The 20,193-nt window shown below is 36.8% G+C and overlaps 3 protein-coding genes across 4 annotated transcripts in view; 1 reads left to right on the top strand and 2 right to left on the bottom strand.

Annotated features, from left to right (window-relative positions):
* Positions 1-3: 3 nt before the first annotated feature.
* On the bottom strand, positions 4-5,395 carry LOC307147560 (rap1 GTPase-GDP dissociation stimulator 1-B). 2 transcript variants are annotated; one of them, XM_079852385.1, is made up of 5 exons: positions 4,992-5,395; positions 4,816-4,920; positions 2,936-3,058; positions 2,682-2,807; positions 4-1,820 (listed from the first exon to the last, which is right to left on the bottom strand). In XM_079852385.1, exons 1-5 carry the CDS (start codon positions 5,035-5,037, stop codon positions 1,345-1,347), a joined length of 876 nt encoding a protein of 291 aa, XP_079708511.1. In that variant the 5' UTR covers positions 5,038-5,395; the 3' UTR covers positions 4-1,344. The 2 variants fall into 2 exon arrangements, with proteins under 2 accessions (XP_079708511.1, XP_079708512.1); XM_079852386.1 differs by having other exon boundaries at positions 10-1,820; positions 2,936-3,083; positions 4,992-5,334.
* Positions 5,396-5,863: 468 nt separating this feature from the next.
* Positions 5,864-10,319, bottom strand: LOC307147553 (uncharacterized protein). The gene is made up of 4 exons (XM_079852376.1): positions 10,019-10,319; positions 7,553-8,239; positions 7,100-7,229; positions 5,864-7,010 (listed from the first exon to the last, which is right to left on the bottom strand). Exons 2-4 carry the CDS (start codon positions 8,184-8,186, stop codon positions 6,599-6,601), a joined length of 1,176 nt encoding a protein of 391 aa, XP_079708502.1. The 5' UTR covers positions 8,187-8,239; positions 10,019-10,319; the 3' UTR covers positions 5,864-6,598.
* A 6,478-nt stretch (positions 10,320-16,797) lies between these two features.
* LOC307147543 (neurotrypsin) overlaps positions 16,798-20,193 on the top strand; it is a 35,862-nt gene continuing 32,466 nt past the window's right edge. The window contains exon 1 of the mRNA XM_079852328.1: positions 16,798-17,176. Coding sequence (XP_079708454.1) covers positions 17,117-17,176 — 60 coding nt within the window. The 5' untranslated portion in view covers positions 16,798-17,116. The remainder of the gene's footprint in view (positions 17,177-20,193) is intronic.

Consider the following 20,193-nt stretch of genomic DNA (forward strand, 5'->3'; position numbering starts at 1 on the left):
AATAAAAAAAAAAGTTAAAAGAAAAGGTTTATTGATAGCATACATTTGTGAATGAGTTTGCTTGTAATAACGTCATTTAAAAATAATAACAGTCCCATCAGAAGATTTGTGTGACGATGCAGGAGGTAAAATTACAGTCCAGTTGTACCACAGGATTCCCACACTTTCGCACCTTGACCCATACATTTCCATGACCTTTCCAGTTGTTTATGATGGATAAGGATTTTGTTTAAAAGCCATTCTCCAAACCTCTTGTCTCATGTAGTGTCACAGGGATCGCTATTGAATCGCTCAGTTTGATTGATTCATTGAAAAGAGCCAATTCAAAAGAATGATTCACTTACAAACTGGACATACACAACTGTTCAAAAGATTGGGGTCAGTATGTTTAAAAGCTAGGAATGATGCATTAAATTGATCAAAAGTGACAGTAACGACATTTATAATGTAACCAAAGCTTTCTATTTGAAATAAATGCTGCTCCTTTAGACTTTCTATTAATCAAAAAATCCTTTCTTGTTTCTTGAGCAGCGAATCAGCATATTATAATGATTTCTGAAGGATCATGTGACACTGGAGACTGGAGTAATGATGCTGAAAATTGAGCTTTGCCATCACAGGAATAAATTACATTTTAAAATATATTCAAATAGAAAACAGTTATTTTAAATTGTAATAATATTACTGTTTTTTACTGTACTTTTAATCAAATATATGCAAACTTGGAGAGACTTCTCTCTCCAAGACATTTAAAAATATTACCGACTCTTTGAACAGTAGTGTAGCTTGAGCGGGTTTTACTCTACACAAAAGCAAAATGTAGTAACACAGTATTAATATTCCCTTAATATTTCAACTTTTTCAATGTCTGTGGGAAAAATGTAAACATAAATCACCATTTTCATCTATAAATCTATTTCCCTTGGTGCATTTTGCAACATGGTTGCATATTGTGACCTGGGTGAGTGTAGCTGCTCTGACCCTGAACACTGGGTCTGGATAATCCACTACTGTAAGGCCTCTTATGGACTAATCATAGTTCAGAAAGGCTAGCAGATTGCAGCTCGGCGTCCACCTGTTATCATGCTCTACAGCCAGCATCTAAGACTTAAACTGCCTGGACACAGCGTGTCTTGTGACCTGGGTTGTGATTCTGGCACTCATTTGGTGCCCTTAGCAATAGTGAAACCAAGAGCGGTAATATTCTATGTTTTTTGTAGCTTTCAGATCCATTCTCTAATGCAAATGTCTGAAATGAGCTCCTTAAATGTCAGGACGTGGTTAACACCAGATCACCTGTTTAGGCCACCTTATTAATAAATCCAAAAGCACTACGATGTAGCCTCACATGAGGGTATGAAGCACGGCTGCCCTCAGATTCCTGTTTCTCGGTATGTTCTTCACTGAGCATTTGATAACTTTATAAAATTTGGGGCAGCTGCCCAGGTGGGCAAAGTTCGGTAAGCGGTGTCCAGTCTGGTGGCCGTTTTTTGCGCCCCACAGTATTGTGGAGCACCTTTGAAGCACTTCTACTGCCACAGAGTACTGGCCGTTAGTCCACTGTTTCAGCCTGACCAACGTCACAGCCGAAGAGAAGCCAAAACAGTAACGCGAGGTCCCACGGAACACACGTTCCCCTTCACCGAAATATTCCCCTTCCTCCCAGGAGAGCATAGAGCCGTCCTCTTCACCCATGTCAGCCAGGTTACAGAGGGCCATAAGGCAAGAGCTCTGCAATGCCTCATTTCCACTGTGCTGGAGAAGAACCGACACCAGTCGTGGGACAGCTCCGAGCCTCAGGAATCGCTCTTGCTGCAAGTCTGGCAAGAAAGTAATCACACTTACATCTCAAACTCCAGGGTCAGCATCAAGATATATGGTGCTAAGCTCTACTTAGGGGCGCCTCAGCTCACTGCAATGAAGTTACCAGCCTCTTAAAGGGATACACCCAAAAATGAAAATTCTGTCAACATTCCTCATATAGTTCCAAACCTGTAAGCATTCCGTTCTTCTGCGGAACACAAAAGAATGTGTTTGAAGAACATTGGGAAACAAACACACATTGGTAACCCATTTCTTCTTTTGTGCTTCATAGAAGAAAGAAAGAAAGTCAATGATATGAGGGTGAGTAAAAGATTATTTTTTCAGTATCCCTTTAAAAATCTGGTGTGATCTTTCTTCAAGTTCTCTGAAAACAGCAGATGCCGTAAGCTATTTAAGGGTTATTTCACTCCGAAACCTGCCAGTAAGTATTTTACAGTTTTGTGACATTAAATATTATCCGGCAATGTTCACACACAGCTCTTGAAAGCTCCACTTCTCTATCTCTTATGTGAACACCATCTGTTCCAGTGTAATCATTACAAAAGGCAGGCAAAAAAAAAACATGCATTTTCAAAAACTTTCAAAAGTGAAACTATTAAATGTTAACTATTTTCTGAAACCACTCTTTCTTCTGAGCCACATCATCTCAGATTCAGGTTCAAGGCAGAAATCCTACAACTGCCTCTCATACAGATCAATTGGGGTTCAATACCTTTGTATTCACAGATAGGGTGCTTCAAATTTAATTAAAATCTGAGTCTTACTCAATGAAATATGACTAATGCCCTTTCACATCAGTACTGCTTTTAAAATCTATGGTTTAGAAGAAAAAAGGGCAAAAGTTCAGGTCCACTCACTGCTGTTATAGCAGATCCTGGCGATGGCCTGGCTAACGTGAAGGAGAAGGTCCTGGTCTTGGCTTAGCAGTAAGGTCACAAGGGCAGACACAATGCCCGTCTCAAAGCATTGCTCTCTCACAGGAGCTAAAGAAGAAATTATAGAATAATAAACAGATTTAGAGCTCATCAACTATAAGTATACAAGTATAAAAACATTAACATAAACATGTTTATTAACACAAAAACAGTCTACATAAAACATTTGTTCTTACCGTCTCTGGCCAGTTCAGCTACTAGTCTGGCAGTGTGAGTAGTGAGAGTGCTTTTCCTTCTTAGAATCTGAGCCATAACAGGGAGGATCCCGCTTTCTACCACCTGCTCGGATATGCCTTTCTCTAGGGCAGGGAAAATACGTTCATTCTAAACAATCAAGATGCACAACTGTTCAAATGTTTGGGGTCAGTAAAATGCATTATTGTTTTAAACTAAATCACTTATGCTCACTAAGGTTGCTTACAGTTACATAGTAATTTCGTGAAATATTATTACGATAAACAATAACGGTTTTCTAATTTAATATAATTTAAAGTAATTTATTCATGCAATGGTAAAGCTGAATTTTCAGCATCATTAAACCAGTCTTCAGTGTCACATGATCCTTCAGAAATCATTCTAATATGCTGATTTGCTGCTCAAGAAGCAGTTCTTATTATTACCATTACCAATATTTTTGTTGAAAACATGACTTTTTTTCAGGATTTTTTTGTTTGTTTGTTTAATAGAAAGTTCAAAAGAACAGCATTTATTTGAACAATCTTTTGTAAAATAAATGTATTAACTGTTTTATTTTATTTTATTAATTTAATGAGCTCTTGGTTAATTAAAAGTACTAAAACTTTCGGTAACACTTTATTTTACAGTGCCCTTGTTACATACACGTTACTAATTCTAACCAAAACCTTAATCTTAACCATAACCCTATAGTAACATGTTGTTTAATAATGTTGCTCAGTACTTAAATGTAGAATTACACTGTAACAAGGACACCTTCAAATAGTGTAACCAAAATTTATTTTAAAAAATTGTACTGAGACGAACATTTTTACGGTATTGTATATATTACAAACCCATCCCTCTGAAAGACCAACAAATTGGATCAACTGTTTCCAACAAGCTAGACCATTGTCCAGTTGCCCCGAGTGAACGTTTGCACTTTCACACAAATTATGTTTCCACAAACTACAGATGTCGCTCACAGCTGGCAATCTGGATGCATGTGTACAAGTGAACAGTCTGGCTAATCGTTCCTGTCACTCAATAGCTCTCACAGAGACAAACACGGATTAGAGCGTCTCTGTTTTCGTACCTTCTCACAGCCACCCTCGTTGACATAGTAAGTATGGTTTATCACTTATGCCCAAATGATTTGTGATAAGCAAGGGATAATGCACAGACAGCTGGTCAATAATCGTAAAATAAACCTGACACTTTCATTTCAGTACATAATCTGCTTTTTACACATAAAACATTGATTAAAGTTTAAATTATCTGAATATGTGAGAAGAAAGAATATGTAGTGGTACAAAAAACATGAACCTAGCATAGCTATAAAAGAAATATTTGGAAACAGTTTGGAGGTCCTTGCACAAAAATGTTCAACCATAGAGTGTTGGGATTGACCAATCAGAATCGAGTATTCCAAAAGAGAGGCATAATAACCTGTGATAGTAGCCTCACTGATGTCTGAAGCCAAAGAGTAATTACAATACACACTAAGCAGCTTTCAGACCTCACACAAAGTTCTGGCACATTCTGCATCTAACTAGTTCAAACAAGCTCATAATAATAATTGACAACAGTTTCATTTTACTTTCTTTTAAAGAAACTACATTATAAAGGCATAATGTATAAATAAATGTCACAAAATATTATTACATCCTGTATAATGCTCAGAGGGCATGATTTTTGGTAAACAAGTCCTCAACTAGTACTATACAATCCGCAGGGAATCACTTCTTTCTCAAGTTTATTTAGACATGATTTAAGTGTTTAGTTAGACATGTGCACCAATACAACTACAGGTACATTTTTGATCCAGCTCAAATAAATAATCAAAAATGTTAAATATACAACAAAAACATGAAATACTCACTTCTTTCAATGGCAACATTTAGCATTGTCTCCAAATAGGGTTTTAGTTCCTCCTCGACAAGTTCTGTGCTCACACTGATGACCTCTATTGCAACACGTAATGAATCTGAGAGGAAAAGAAAATGTATCAAAATGTACATCCTTCATACAGTTTCTATTGTGTCTGCTGTTACTTACCCTTGGGCGAGCTGGGCAGTGGACGACTGGCCCCCATCGTGTCCATATGTCTGTGTGAGTTTGTGATGACCCGTTTAGTTCTCAGCACTGCTCGTGTCCCAGATTAGGACAGTCTAGACTGCGTTTCTGTACTAAAATCTCACACAGCTCCATCTCTTGCTTTGTATCTGTATATATTTCTCCTTTTTTGTGTCCCCCACCTGCTTTGTTTCTTTCCACTCTGTCGGGTTTGTATACACACGTATGTCTGTGACACAAACTCCTCCCTCCCTCATTTATTTTCTTCCTCTCAATCCCTGTCTCTCCATTGCCTGCACTGATTGAGACCTTCACTAATGCACTCCAAATCCTCTAACAAAAGCCTCACAGTGGACAGGCCGCCTGTAGGTGACACCGTGAACTGCAGCACGCTCACATCAAATGTCTCCTAGGGCAGAAGAGAGAGTGGAACAACAAACAGACAAACAATGTCATTGGCTGAGCTACAAAACTGACTCCACGGTATGGATTTTCTCTGCATGCTTGCCAGGGATTCAGAAAAGCTGCTTTGTTGGGAAAATCTTTTGAGGAAACACAAAAGATAACAAAGCAGTTGCACTGAACATAATTGAAAACAAAACAATTAGCTATTATTACTATTTGAGAGGATGTATAAAACCAATAAATAATAACATGCTACGTGGCTGCTTGTGGATTGTGTCCGCTCTTCCATGTTTTGTCGTTCAATGAAAATCGTAAGACTGATTGATTCTCAAAACCCCACACAATTTAAAGTATCATTCCGGCCCGTAGCACAAAGGGTGCGAGATAAATAACGCGAGATAATGGGTGGATAATGGGCAAAGGGTGCGAGATAAATAACGCAAGATAATGGGTGGATAATGGGCAAAGGGTGCGAGATAATTTTAATACTTAGGGTTAAGGTTTTGTTCAAATCCTTAACCCTAATTATGAGCAACTGAAATTGCAATTCATATATTTTATATTGTACATTTAAGCCATTTGCATTAGAGTGAATCCTTCTTTGCTCTGCGAAGCAATAAAAAAAGTGATAAATATTCAAATTGCTTAAAAAAGGTAATGCTTTTAATACAAGCATATGAGCAATCTGCAAAACTTACAGAGTACAGGCTATAGTCGTTCACATACACGATCAGACACAAACAGAAAAAGGAAATAAATAGTCTGAAAATCAAACAATGTCCAAGAGAAGATATGTTCTTAGTCAAACTAAATTGCTCAGAGATTGTAAGACAACAGAATTAAAGAACATTTAAGAGATAAAATACAACATAGTGCTCGAAAAAAAAAAAATGCTTGCATGCTACTTTAATAGCATACATTTTCTGTGTACATCTGTTTTTTTTTTTTACCACAAACAACAAAACATAAGATCGAGAGCGACATGTGATTGGTAAAATATAAATCAAAACATCTGCTGAACACCCTCTCAGACCCATTATGTTTTCTTGATTGACTATAGTGAGAAAAATCGAAAATAATCAGTCTTCAGAGAAGTGTAACGTTTATAAAACTAACATTTTCTATGAAAAAATTTTAGCACTCAGAATTCACAGTGTCTCTGTGTGCCTCTCAGGCACGGGACGTTACGCAAGACCTGCATTGGTGGGGTTGAGTCCACTGGAAATGGTTTCGTATCCTACAGAGACTAGCGTTAACACGCTGCTCTCCATCTCTGTGGACTGTTGAACCTCAGGAACAACAGAATCCAGCCGCATCTGTTTTCCTTTCTTCCGTCCCCTTTTGCCCTTTTGTTTAGGTTTGCCGTCTTCCGTGGCAGCTTTGGGCTTGCGGTTGCGTTTCCGAATCCTTCTCACTGGAAGTTCGGGTTTGGGGTCCGTATTCCCAGATAGGATTCGGATTTGTCGGTCGATGACGTTATCTATGATATCGAGAGCCACGTCCATCATGCCGTTACCAAGCCCATGCGTAACATTGGAGAACAAGCGGGTATTCATGGGGTCGTTAAAAATCTTCCTCATCTCCTCGAGATAGTTCCTGTTTAACGGTAAAAAACAACCAAATTAACTTTTTGAATCAAAGCAGAAACATTTATTGTTCTTTCTACAGGTGTACTAGTACTTTACCTTGTTTCAATGATTTTTGACCAGTGCTGCACCTGGTTTGTTTCAGGTAGCAACTGTTTAGCCATATTCTCATAATCGACATACTGCAGTGCAAAATCCTTCATGTCTTTGCAAAGGGCCGCTGTGTCACCTGAAAATAATTAAAATGCATGTAGTTATGTACACTTAGTAGCCTAGTATCTATATTAATTTCATGTTGTGTGTAAAAGGAATGAAAATTTGGTCATCATTTACTCACCATCATATTGTTCCAAACTTGTCTGACTTACTATTTAATCTGCGGAACATAAAAGACCACATTTTTTTGCCCATACAATGAAAGTCAATGGGCAAAAAAACACTAAAACTATCTTCTTTTATGTTCTGCAGAAGAAAGAAAGTCATACAGGTTTGGAACAACAGGAATTCTGAATAGGAATTTTTCATATTTTCAAGTATATGGTCCAGGCTTACCTTCAGTTAGTTTGGAAAAGGAACTGGACACTGCTGTGTTGGTGCTTGGTGACAGTCCAAAGACATTTAGGGACTCTAAGAGTGTTTTCTTACTAGCCGGACCTCGACTCACTCTTGTGTAGGCAGCCAGAGAGCGGAGAGACATCTTCTCAGGCGGTTCCAATCTCCTCTTCACCTCATCGTACTGGATCTGGTACTTGCGAGCCTTTGAGCTCTTCATGTTAGGGTCCAGCAGGGAGGCTACCTCTGCAAAAGGGACCTGCAGTGAGTTCACTGCACCATCTTGAGACGATGCGGCACTCTGGCCTTCTGACGGACCTTGTGTTGACACGTGGCCTTGGGTCGGAATATGAGCCTGTGCTTCCACGTGGCATTGCTGTGGGGTCTGCAGATGTGGAGCAGGCTTGATGTGTGACTGAGTCTGGATGTGAGTTGGCATGTGGATGTGCGACGGGACGGTGTGCGGTACAGCGTGACAGGAGACTTCTTGAGGAACCACGTGCTGTGAGATGATCTGTGCGAGGTTTGGAGGTTGCGGCTGATACATGGTTATAATGGGGTTACTGACAGAGACGTGGACGATATCGCTGTTCTGGGGAACAGCGGACATGTGCATACCTGCAGACGGATCCATCTTTTCCCTCTCACCAGCACAATGATCATCAGCTTATTAATGCAACTTTGTATCTAACAAAAAAGAAAATATTAAGAATGTGTGGTTAAATAAACTGATATATGATGTATACTTTTCAAACAGGTCAACATAACACACTTAAGTAATGTGATGTGAAATAGGATATTCAATCGGGCTAAATGAAGGGCAGACTTTAACTAACAGCAATCGATTTGATTGAGAAAAGTATATGAAAGATGGTGAGAGGGGTTGAAAAATAAGAGCTGAAAAGGAAGGTTTTTCAGAGGTGGAGCAAAGTTTCTCGTTTTTGATGAAATTTTATGAATGCAAACAGTTTAGGAACATGTATTAGGAAAGTAAACTAAATAGTCAATTTTCATTCAGTGTTGACTGAAATTGAAAATTGAAAAAAATTAGGGCTGTCAAACGATTAATCGTGATTAATCGCATCCAAAATAAAAGTTTGTGTTTACATAATGTATGTGTGTGTACGGAGTATAATTATTTTCTATATATAAATACACACACATGCATATATATTTAAGAAAAATGTGTTATTTATATATAAAATATTTATATATAATATAAATTATATATAATATAAATATATACACACAGTATATACATGCAAATATTTCTTAAATATATACATGCATGTGTGTGTATTTATATATAGAAAATAATTATACACCGTACACACACATATATTATGTAAAAACAAACTTTTATTTTGGATGCGATTAATCGCGATTAATCGTTTGATAGCCCTAAAAAAAATTATTTTCATTTAACTTTGCCAATTTCATAGCCTTTTTGGTAGCATTAAGACATTTCTATATTTTGTCAAATAATTTTTTTTCAATGCCACAAGAACAAGATGTTTACATTTTTTAACAACATTAACTGCTGGACAAAAAAAAAAAAAAAAAAAAAAAAGTTACATAAATGTCAATGCTTTTACATATTTTTAGTTTGTTCCAAAGGTTTATGTATAATTTTTGTATTTATTTTTTATCAAATGTAAGAAATTTGATTTGCAAAGAGCCCAATTATTCTTATGTGTATTAATTTATTAATGTGAATTAATTCGTAATTATTTTTATGTTAATATGGGTTTCTAAATCCTTTCAAATCTTGTAAATAGTAAACAAATGCAGAATTGTTTCTTTTTCCAGTCCACAAATTCAATATTTTCTTTAATTTGATGCAAAATTTGTTTTGCATTTTCCATGCTTTGTCCCTACCCAATAAAACTCTTGCTGCAAAAAAGAGAGACCGAACAAATATAATTTCTCATGACCTTACGCTTACATTCATGGTTTAAAACATCAACATTATCGTATATTTCGTCAAATATACAGGTGAGAAGTCTGAAAACATGACCCACATTACTTTTTTTTTTTTTTTTGACAGCGTCACCTCTGCGCGAGACGGCTGAACTTTGAAGCGCGTGCTTGTGAGCGCGCGGCGGTATGTCTTTTCCACACACTCTTGAGTATTGAACATTAAAACTAACCGGTAAATAAAACTGGGCTGCAACACATGCATTTGATAAAGCATGAGTATGGGATTTAATGTAGCGTTTACTTCACATAAAGAGAAAGCTTATACACATAAAGCCTGCATAAGTCAGTGTTGACTTTGAGAGGAATGATAATCTACTTGTTTTGATCAACAGTAGGACAGGCCAAAGCCACCATCATGTTTGAAACTTGATATTCCACCGTATTCATGTTCTCAAAAGCGTCCAAACCACCGTTTTATTCGGACTGTTCTGGTTACGAACGCTAACCTTGAATCAGACACAAGTTACCGACAGCATTCTTACTTACCGCTCAATGGTTAGAGTCGTATTTAAACCTTACTGATCCTAGAACAGTCCATGGCGAACCGCTCGAAGATCTCCTTCTTCACCGATCCTATTTCGGCGGGTTGCAAATCAGCAGACGGGGCACAGGCGCCATAGCTGCCAAAGGTCGTACGCTCATTGGCCAATGTTCCTGTCAATCATGTTCTCTGGAAGCGCTTATTCGTGGAGACCTGTGTAAGTCATGTTACGTCAGAGAAAAGAGGCGGAATATCCGGAGCTTAGAATGGTAGGACCACAGTCTATGGGTAGGACGTGAACAATGCTTCCAGGTGTCTCCCTGTTTGTTACATAATGTTTTTGACAAAAGCAAGCAGTGCATTTGAATTGGTGTAAATCTGAATGTCATCAGAAGTGATGAAATACGATCAAGTCAAGGATAATTTTCATTAAACAGTAAATAACATTACATTAGTTGCCATGTTTAAATAATAGGTCGCTTCTTTGCACTGCAGTGTATCGATCACAGCTTGGTTTTCTTAAATGTAATAGGAACTTTACCAAAGAAACTCATTCTTGGTCACTGGATATGTTATTTTGTATACAGTTCACTACTTCTTTCCTGCAATAGATGGCAGTATTTCTTCTCAAATGGCTTTATTTCACCACCTCTAATGATCTCATTAGATGCTGCCCATCCCAAAGCTGCAATGTTTATTTGCCTTTTCAGCTAGTTGGACAATTAGTCTTAAGTGCTAATTATTAAAGCCAAACCCATTATCTTGATAATCTTGCTAGTGGAAGAGAGATTTAGGAGACCAGGGAGCTATTAATGAGAGTATTTGTTTAGAGATTTTTCCATGGGAAGAGAGGTGATGTCTCTCCATTTTCTGTTGTTGCCTCCTGACACAAAGAATTCATGTATCTGCCCATTATCAATTGGTCACAAATGAAGTGTCAGCACAGGAGGCGCAAGGGGACCAGAGATGGAGAGACGGGTGTAATATGTGCTGGAAAAGCACAAATATCTCCTCCTTCAGCAACCTCTGCATCAGGCGTGTCAGGTCAGATTGACATATAAATCAAAGGTCTGCCAGGACTCATTACTTTTGGTCTTTTTATATGCCCAGGCTATAAATCATGCACGTTTACATGCATCAAATTAAAGACTTTGTATGCATTTTTGAAGCTGATGTTTTAGCTTATTTTAGAGGAGGGGTTTGTTATCACAAAGCCCTCTGTGGTGATCTTGTGTGGATGCAAAAAGATTTTGAATACGCTGCAAAAATGAATGCAATTGAATAGGCATTCGCAGTGTTTGTTGGCTATCTATCTATCTATCTATCTATCTATCTATCTATCTATCTATCTATCTATCTATCTATCTATCTATCTATCTATCTATCTATCTATCTATCTATCTATCTATCTATCTATCTATCTATCTATCTATCTATCTATCTATCTATCTATCTATCTATCTATCTATCTATCTATCTATCTATCTATCTATCTATCTATCTATCATATTTAACTGGTTATTTGCCTTAATGAAGCAACTCAGTTTCATTCTCATTCTAAACTTCTTTATTGTGAAACAAGATTGATGCTTGGTACATTAGTAATGTGGTAAAGATCCTCCATTAACAGAAGAACAACCCTTCTCGCATCTTCGACAGCATGTGCCACTTCAAACGCTATCTTACAAAAGCATCCAGAGTGCCTGCGGCAGCCAATGCTAAACGTTCAGCTGTTCTCCCACTGCCAAACTCTAGGGAAGGATACAGATAGAGGAAGCAAGGATGTCTAAGTGTTTTAGCATTCAACTATAAATATTTAACTGAATAAGGAAGTCTATATCATGTTGGAAATTTGAAATGCAATTCAGAAATGTAGAACACACAAGGTTTACATTCTCTTTTTGTGTGAGTATGACAGTTAAATTAACATGCTAAATGTGATGATAAACATAGACAGATTGACTACAGATTATGTAAAAAAAAAAAAAAAAAAAAAAAAAAGTTCCAAAACATGATGCTAGAGAACTGGTGCATAACATAATAGTTCAGTCTGGTTAAGCCAAATTGTTGATACAAATATCTAATATCTAGCGCTATCTCACCTACTCATGGTGTGTGATTTGTCTTGAACTCATTGGCTGTAATAACTGCTAGTCTTTAAAGGAAAGTTTTGTTGTCATTTACTCAACAAGTAACACTTTAATTAATAATGAGCAGCACGTTTAGTTTGTTACATTATTTATCAAACCTTTGTCAACGTTAGTTAACCCCGTATAGCCTGACATAATAGCCTGATTTTTTACGTTTATGGAGCAGTTTATTGAACCTTTAGATAAAATCTAAAATAGAGTTTGTCTTGTTTGTTGAGTATCATATTTGATACACCAGGCTTTTATGTCTCATATAGTATGACGGGAATATGGAGTTAATACTCGAGGATTAAAAAAAATAAAAAACTCCATTTTATTCATTGGCTCAAACTAAGTAACGCAATTTTGCTGATATTTACATGGCCAAAAAGTGCAATGAAATTCTGATAGCTTGTAATGTAAAATTGACAAGATATTTATAATAGTATAGTAGAATAGTTCTCACTCTTTATTTCCAAATAATGTTATATTCAGGCTATATTTAAAGGCTGAGTTTTATGATCAAACCTTTGTAATGGAACAAATGAATGTAATGCAATGCAGTGATGATTGGGACATACTACAAATAAAGGTTCCCCAATATCCTGATGTATCAGGTTTAATACTCGCATTTTTTTCTTTTGATTTCTTGTAATACTACTAAAAATATAACATGTATTCTTACATTTACTTTATAAAAAAATAGTAAACAACCCGGAGGTGGATATTTTTCAATTATACACAATTATACTAAAAGCCTTTATATTTGCTAAAACCAATCAGACAAAATCGATCATGACCAAAGTTTTAATTATGCTAATAATTTAGAGGCCTATAGAAACATGATACTGCAAGATTTATAGTGTTAATAAAATATAAATGCTCAATGTTTATTCAGATTAGCTCAAGTCCTATGTTAATGTTGAAATGAACATTAACTGAAATTAATACATGTTTTAGAAGTATTTTTCATTACTTTAGTTCATGTTAACTAATGTAACATTAATGGAATCTTATTGTAAAGTGTTACCACTCCAAACTCATATTGCTTGCTTTCTTCTGTGGAATATTAATGGAAATGTTCAGCAAAATATTAATGCTGCTCTTTACTTTACAATGAAAGTGGATGGTGACCATAGGCTGTCAAGCTTCAAAAATGACAAATAAGGCTCAATTATGTACATAATACAGTAAGTGCATGACTTGGAATAAAGTGCTTGAGTCATATATACCTCTTTTATGTAGATTTTTTTGGAGCATTACAGCCGCCGGTCACAAATTTCTCCATTTGTCTTCCTTGGAAGAAACAATACACAACATAAAGGTCAACAAATATTCATATTTGTGTGAACTATTACTTTAATATCTGTTAACAGTATATGCAGAAGGAAAAAAAGAGAGGCTTATGCCATTCTTCTTTCTCATCTGTTTCCATACCAACTGAATGTGGATTGGCTGCTGTAGAGCCGGTTAATGGAACTGAGAGATGATGCCTCTGGGTAAAGAAGTTATGATAGACAGACAGAACCCTCAAATCTGTGAGGGGATGTGGATTTTTGTGTGGCTGTGTAAAAAAGGAAATACTTTACAAAGCACTATGACTCACTGGTGTATTTGTTGCCAATATAAAACATGGGCCAAAAAAAGGGCCATGGCGAAAATGTAGTCTATTTTGTAGTCTTTTAATGGTCATAACCATTTGAATCACAAGTCAATTAGCAAGAATTGCACAAATATTGTAGATAAAGATACTTAGCACAGAATAGCCTTCCCCTTTGTTTACCGTGTGGGTAAACTTGCAGACGGCATTTACAGGAAGAAGAGTCAGTGTTGAAGAGTCCCAGTTTGAGTTTAATGTGAGACCAAATATTAAAATCTGGACTCTGACCAGGACAAAACATGACCCTGATGGACTTGTTCTCAAGCTACTTCTTGGTTGTCTTTGCAATTTGGGCAGGAGCAGTGTCTTGTTGAAAAATAACATCTGATCATTCCTCTTTAGATAACAGCTTTTCAATTGAGCCATTCTGCAATATTCTCTTCTACTCCAAACCATTAAATAACTTCACAGTGAAGTAGCTCACCAATACCAGCAGCTAAAAAGGTTTTCCCACACAATGACTCTTCCTCAATGGACGCTTCACTGTAGAGATGCATTTATTATAATATTTATTACCAGATTTTCGAAGACATCACTCTGGAGCATCACCATGCAGCTCGTGTTTTGCCCAGTAGTGTACTTTCTATGCTATCTCTTTTAAAATTGTCCTTTTAAATGTCATTTCTATACAATGCCACTTTCAGGTTATTACTTTCTCTTTCTACCCCCCTCCCCCCTCATGACCCAATTTTTTTTCAGAGAGCACAAAGACAATTGTCTCTTAAAAATCCTTAAATATGCTGTGAGTGTTGGATGTACTGCTGGCAGTTTAACCATTGTGTTGCCATGACAACACCGCATCCATCAAAGTGGTGCACCAGTAAAATTCTTGTTTCCCCCATTACAACCACAGATCATCATGTATCAGGTGTCTCTGCGGCACAGAGATACAACACGACTGTAAAACACGTCAGTGCCAATGATCAGGTCATGAGTGTGGAGGGAGAAAGGGAGGATTGTGAGGGTAATGTATGCGTGCTTGTGTGGGTGCGAAGACTCCGTGGGTGACTTTGCATGCCAGTTTCAGAAGGTCACTCATGCTGGGCTTCCCAGCTGTATAGCTTTATTATTATGAGCAAACATGAATCAACTAAATCTATTATGCTCTGCTCTATTTGTTTTTATAGAGAGTAATTGAACTCATGCTATCCCATAAATGCTATAGAGTGCATGGCTGTTTCATCTAATATATTGCATCAATGCATTTCATAAATATTCTTGGACTTTTATGGTTTCCATGGAATAATAGTTTTCCTTGGTTTCCATGTGAAATAATGCTTAAATGTAACTTTCTAAATTGTTCCGTTTTCTGGAAATATCCATAAACTTTTTCGACTAATGGGTGCATTAATCACGATTAGCCTATTTGTGAGGAAAAGATTCTGTTCTTCCCATCCGAAACGCACAAAAAAAGAATTAATTGCCTTAATTTTTCTCCCCTCTAAATCTTAGCTGCAGTTTATAACGTTCACTCTGCTGATTTTATTCAAAATCCCTCCAGGTCTTTTTCTTTTTGAAGATTCAGACCTCATAGTCACCTCTCTACTGTTGCATGCAAAACAAACATTTGTTGAGAGAAATCACTTTCCTATGTTTATGCACGTTTAGAGGGTAAACGTACAACAATGCAAAATAATCTCTTAATAAAGCAAATTGGCTGGAGGTTATTAATTAAAGAATCATTTTATTCAGTTTAACTTTATTTATATAGCACTTTTAGCAATAGAGATTATTTAAAGTGGTTAGGACTAAACCCCCCATCAGTGGGACACAAACTCCTTGCATAAAAACTCAGAGAGTCTAAAAATGCAGAGAGAGACTAATTCTCTTCTGGTCAGCATGGTGAATTACACATTTAGTCAGTCATCCTGTTTACCTGAAGGAATTAGTTATTTAAAGATGCTGTAACTTAAATGTTATTTTTAACACACAAAATGTCCCTAGTAACTGATAGGTCCTATGTGTTCTGAGAAATCACACTTCTCTCTGTGACATCCTTAGGCTCTGTGAACAGCAAACAGATTAAAATGACACATGCTATAGGCTTTTTAAATATAGTTTAAATATAAGTTTTCATTCTCTCTAAAAAGTTTAACATCCAGCTTTGCTCTCCATGGAACATGGCATTCATGGGAGATGACGGCTTCGTCCGAAATCGCATACTCTCTTGAGTAGGTACTTATTTTGAATAAGTAATTACTTTATATGCACGCTAAAAAAAAATTATGTTCTATATAGTATGTGTGTGTGTAGTATGAAAGTAATCTGGACATAGGCCTACTACATTCGCCATGTTGTCAGTATCACATGACCAACCAGCGTCAGTTACATCGCTTCACTGCCATTCATAAATCCCCTCCCATGGCCTCATGGGACAGTAAAGTGTACATCATATGCACACTTCAGAATCTCGCCGAAAGAAGATCATCGGGGTACTTTTTGCCAACACTTTTATTAGTACTATGAATTCGGACACACTTCTCTTGTTTTGTCGCATACTGTTTTTTGTCTACTGAAGTAATTCGTTTGAATCGGATCTTTTCAATGATTCAGTTGATCCGATTCACAAAATCGAGCTGCATGATTCGCTCACAACTCAAACTGACTCTGTTCTAAAGTTCAACTCACTCAACATTGTATATTTTCCTATTCCTCACAACACTGTTGTGTGGCACCAGAGTTAGGCCTAACCACCGTTTTGAGTTTTACACATTGTGAACTAGGCCTACTTCATAATTTATTTTCTAGGTCTATGCCTATTATGTATAAAAATTGAATAGCATAGCCTAACTAAACAAAAATGTATTTATTTATTTATAGCTGTAGGCTATATTTCACACATTATCAGTATTAGGATATTATTAGAGTTATGAGCAGTATTTTAATTGTTCATTTAGGCACATATCTCACAAATTGCTTTCACTTGTTATTTGTTCATTATCATTATTATGATTGTGTTGCCAGGTTTGCACTAAGGCAGCAGTGACGCCCAGTTTGTTGGCTGCTGGTTCATCAGTGCGGCGCGCGCGTGGTGCGTGAGCGCTTGGAGACGTAGGGCTGCGCGTGGGTCGCTACGAGGGGTGTGTGCGTCTGTGACACTAGGCTACTCCACAACACCGATTAGACATCACATATCAACCTACGGCGGGCCACGGAGAATCGCATCACTCACCGTGGAAACCAACGCTCTTAAACGGCATCCGCGCAGTTGTGCCATTCAAACCGTTTGGACAGCGCTCATTCGCGAATACACCCTGCTCCGGAGGTGGCTTCTAACACCGTACAATGACACTGACCCACAGCCGCAGATAGGGATGGGTCCAAGAGTGTGGAGGATGCTCGCGCTGCTCGGGGTGTTTGCAGTCTTTCTGGAGGTAAGATGCGCCTTTAGGACTGTTCTGTAATATAGCTTGGGACAAAAGCCTAAATAGCTTTATTCCATTTGCTAAGACCATGTTTGCTTTTTGCGTGTTCTTATTTGTATTGCTTTGAGCCGGTAACATTAATGCAGCATGATTTCAAAGTGCACCTTTTTTGGTCAAATCTAGTTCAGCATTTCATATTTGTCATTGTGCAATAAAGCACTCACATGCTGTTTAATGGATTCAAGCAAAGCCACCTTTCTCTAATAGAGGATCTGACATGCTTTAGGGAGGAAATATCGCTGAAACGATACACCGTATATATGGAGAATAATTAGACGTTTTAATTCAGTTATCATTTTTGTTTTTTGTTTTCTTTATTAAATGCATAAAGACCAGTGCTTGCAAACCACAATGATTCCGTGGAAAAAATACAGCACATTGACCCATATTCTGCTTAAGATGAATGAGTTTGATGAGTGTGCTAGAACAAAAATGATTGACCCAAACATTACATTTCATTTCAAGAATTCAGTATAAAAATAGTTTGAAAAGAATGGCGATATTTTTTTTGGGTTCTAGAGCACATCTACACATATGAGTCTCAAAACTCAGCTCAGCACAGAAGACAAAGAAACATCCAGTTGTGAAAGATTAGACAGAATGCTTTGAACAATCCTTTTTTTTATCTGAAAAACCATTCCTAAATGCCTCAGGTTTTTTTTTTTTTTTTTTTTTTTTTTTCAGCATAACATAAAGAAATAGGCATCATTGTTATTCAACAGCTAGATAATTGTACCTTCATCTCAGTTCACATTCACTACAGAGCTGGACTATCTTAACATCTGTTTGGGCGGTGAAACAACAGCACTATGGGAAGGAATTAATGAGTAATATGACTGCCGTGCTCCATTAGAGACTTTATGCTCCTCTTGATTATGAAAATTTTACAGCACCAACAAATCTGTTGAAAGGCTTTGCTCCTGAGATGGTGTAATACACCGGATTGATTTTATATATCTGCATGCATTTTAAAATGTGCATCTGCAATTAGACTCCTGAGATACAGAGCAGCAGCACACTGGATCAGTGCTATATGCTAAACATCAAGGTTGTTGTCTGCCTTCCTCTGTTTGCAGCTGTCGGTAAGACACACCTGGTCATATGTTCACACATCTGTGTTATACTCCATTACCACATTCTGTTCCTTGTATAAGTGTCATTTGAGATCGAAAAAACAAAGATGCTGCTTAAATCAAGGGCTTTTTGATGTGTGTTTTGCTATTTCAGGGAAAGGAACATAATCAAGGCCAGTGTCAGTTGCTGCTGTGGAATGAGAATGACAGATGCAATTATGGCCGTAACTGACCGGAGTGTGTTGATATGAGCATAAATATTAGGGTGCATAACTGGAGCTCGTTATCTATAATGCAATTACCCCTGCTGGTGGTGCTAAACCCCCAGATCAGTTTATTGGTCGTAAATTAATGAAGTAAATCAATACCATGTTTCCATCTACAGACATGTTAAAATGACTGTGCAGTGCAGCATAGAAGCAAAAGGGTTTCAAAGGAATGGTTCCTCTCAAATTTTTTTTTTAAATGTATTATTTACTCACCCTCATGTCTTTCTAAACCTGAATGGAACACAAAAGTTCAACAGAATGACTGGTATGCTCTCTTCCATGCAACAAAAGGGCTTTCAGCTCAAAAAAGCATCATAAAAGTGGTCCATGACTCATGCTGTTTATTCTATGTAAGACTTCTGAAGCCATTTTATAGCTTTGTGTGAGAACTGGACAGGAATTTAAGTCACTGACAATCTTGCATTGAGATTATTGCTTGGGAACCATCATTCACTGTCATTATGTATAAAAAAGGCAGCTTGGACTTTCTGCTATAAATAACTCCTTTTGTGTACTCAGATAAAAGAAAATCATACTAGTTTTGAAAGACATGAGGGTGAGTAAATGATGACAGAATTGTTCGGTGAACGATTCTTTTATATATTTTTTGAAGAACTGGTACATAAAAGAGATGTTTACTTGAAATATTCTTAAGGGTCAATGATGAATGCTAGGTCAAATTTAGGATTACAAGCTGCATGGTTTCTGGTCCTCAGTGAGAAATCAGTCAGGAGAATAGAGTCCAATTGGTTCTGGAAAACTCAACCCTTTATAGCTTTTCCTGCTTCACTGAAATCTCTCATTGCATTTCAGGTCACAGAAGCAGCTTTAGTTCCTTCTTGCTGCCACAATGATGCTCTATCAGCAATCCTCAGATTTCTAGGGTGTACTCAACCTTGACAGCTGCCCAAATTTGAGATGAATGTTTTGAAAACCCAGTGCCAGATTAGATCACTGTATTAGTAGCTTGGTGTTCAACTAAATATTGAGGAGTTAATGTAAATCAGGACAATTAAAGCATATTGTTGTAGCATGGTTTGCAGAGTCATCTTAAGTCTTTGTGAAACTGTTAGGCAATTAAGTATTTACCATATATTCACAATAAATAATGTTAAAATAATGTTGTGAAGATTTTAATGTGCATTTTATTTGTCTATTAGGTTTTAAAGAGTGTATCATCAGACTACAGTTTCATGATTCTTCTTTGTCTCATGACTTATGAATATGAGAGTATTAAGATGTTTTAATAGCATTTCTGATTTGTATTAGCTTGAGTCGGTATGTTCAATTCATTTCCATGAATCCAGTAAAAATCCTGTTCGTTTTTGTTAATCATCCATTCAAAATGGATTAATTTGCACCGTATAGTGGCATTTTTTTCAAATGATAAAATCATTTAAAGGAAATGTACATGTTACTGTTTATCACTATTTTATAAAAATATAAATGAACATTATTAATTATCAGTTTTGTGTTTATGAAAAACATGCATTGATTATTTTCGTATTAAAACCACTATATATATATAATATAGTGTGGAAAGGCCATTTTTCACATTTACCCAGTCCTCTCTTCCATTGTAAAACAGCAGTTACCTTTAAAGATTAAGATGATAACTCATCTC

This window comes from Squalius cephalus, assembly GCF_949319135.1.
Source record: "Squalius cephalus genome assembly, chromosome: 19".
NCBI classification, from domain to species: domain Eukaryota; kingdom Metazoa; phylum Chordata; class Actinopteri; order Cypriniformes; family Leuciscidae; genus Squalius; species Squalius cephalus.

Bases quoted from the DNA above. Each gene is read 5' to 3' on its own strand.
- LOC307147560 (XM_079852385.1), bottom strand. From the start codon at position 5,037: ATGGACACGATGGGGGCCAGTCGTCCACTGCCCAGCTCGCCCAAGG. The intron at 2,808-2,935 runs GTAAGAACAAAT...TTTCTTCTTTAG, and splicing joins AGCTGAACTGGCCAGAGACG to CTCCTGTGAGAGAGCAATGC. The intron at 1,821-2,681 runs GTGAGTGGACCT...CTTTCTTGCCAG, and splicing joins CAGGATCTGCTATAACAGCA to ACTTGCAGCAAGAGCGATTC.
- LOC307147553 (XM_079852376.1), bottom strand. From the start codon at position 8,186: ATGGATCCGTCTGCAGGTATGCACATGTCCGCTGTTCCCCAGAACAGC. The intron at 7,230-7,552 runs GTAAGCCTGGAC...AATTATTTTCAG, and splicing joins CTTTTCCAAACTAACTGAAG to GTGACACAGCGGCCCTTTGC. The intron at 7,011-7,099 runs GTAAAGTACTAG...ACCGTTAAACAG, and splicing joins TCAAAAATCATTGAAACAAG to GAACTATCTCGAGGAGATGA.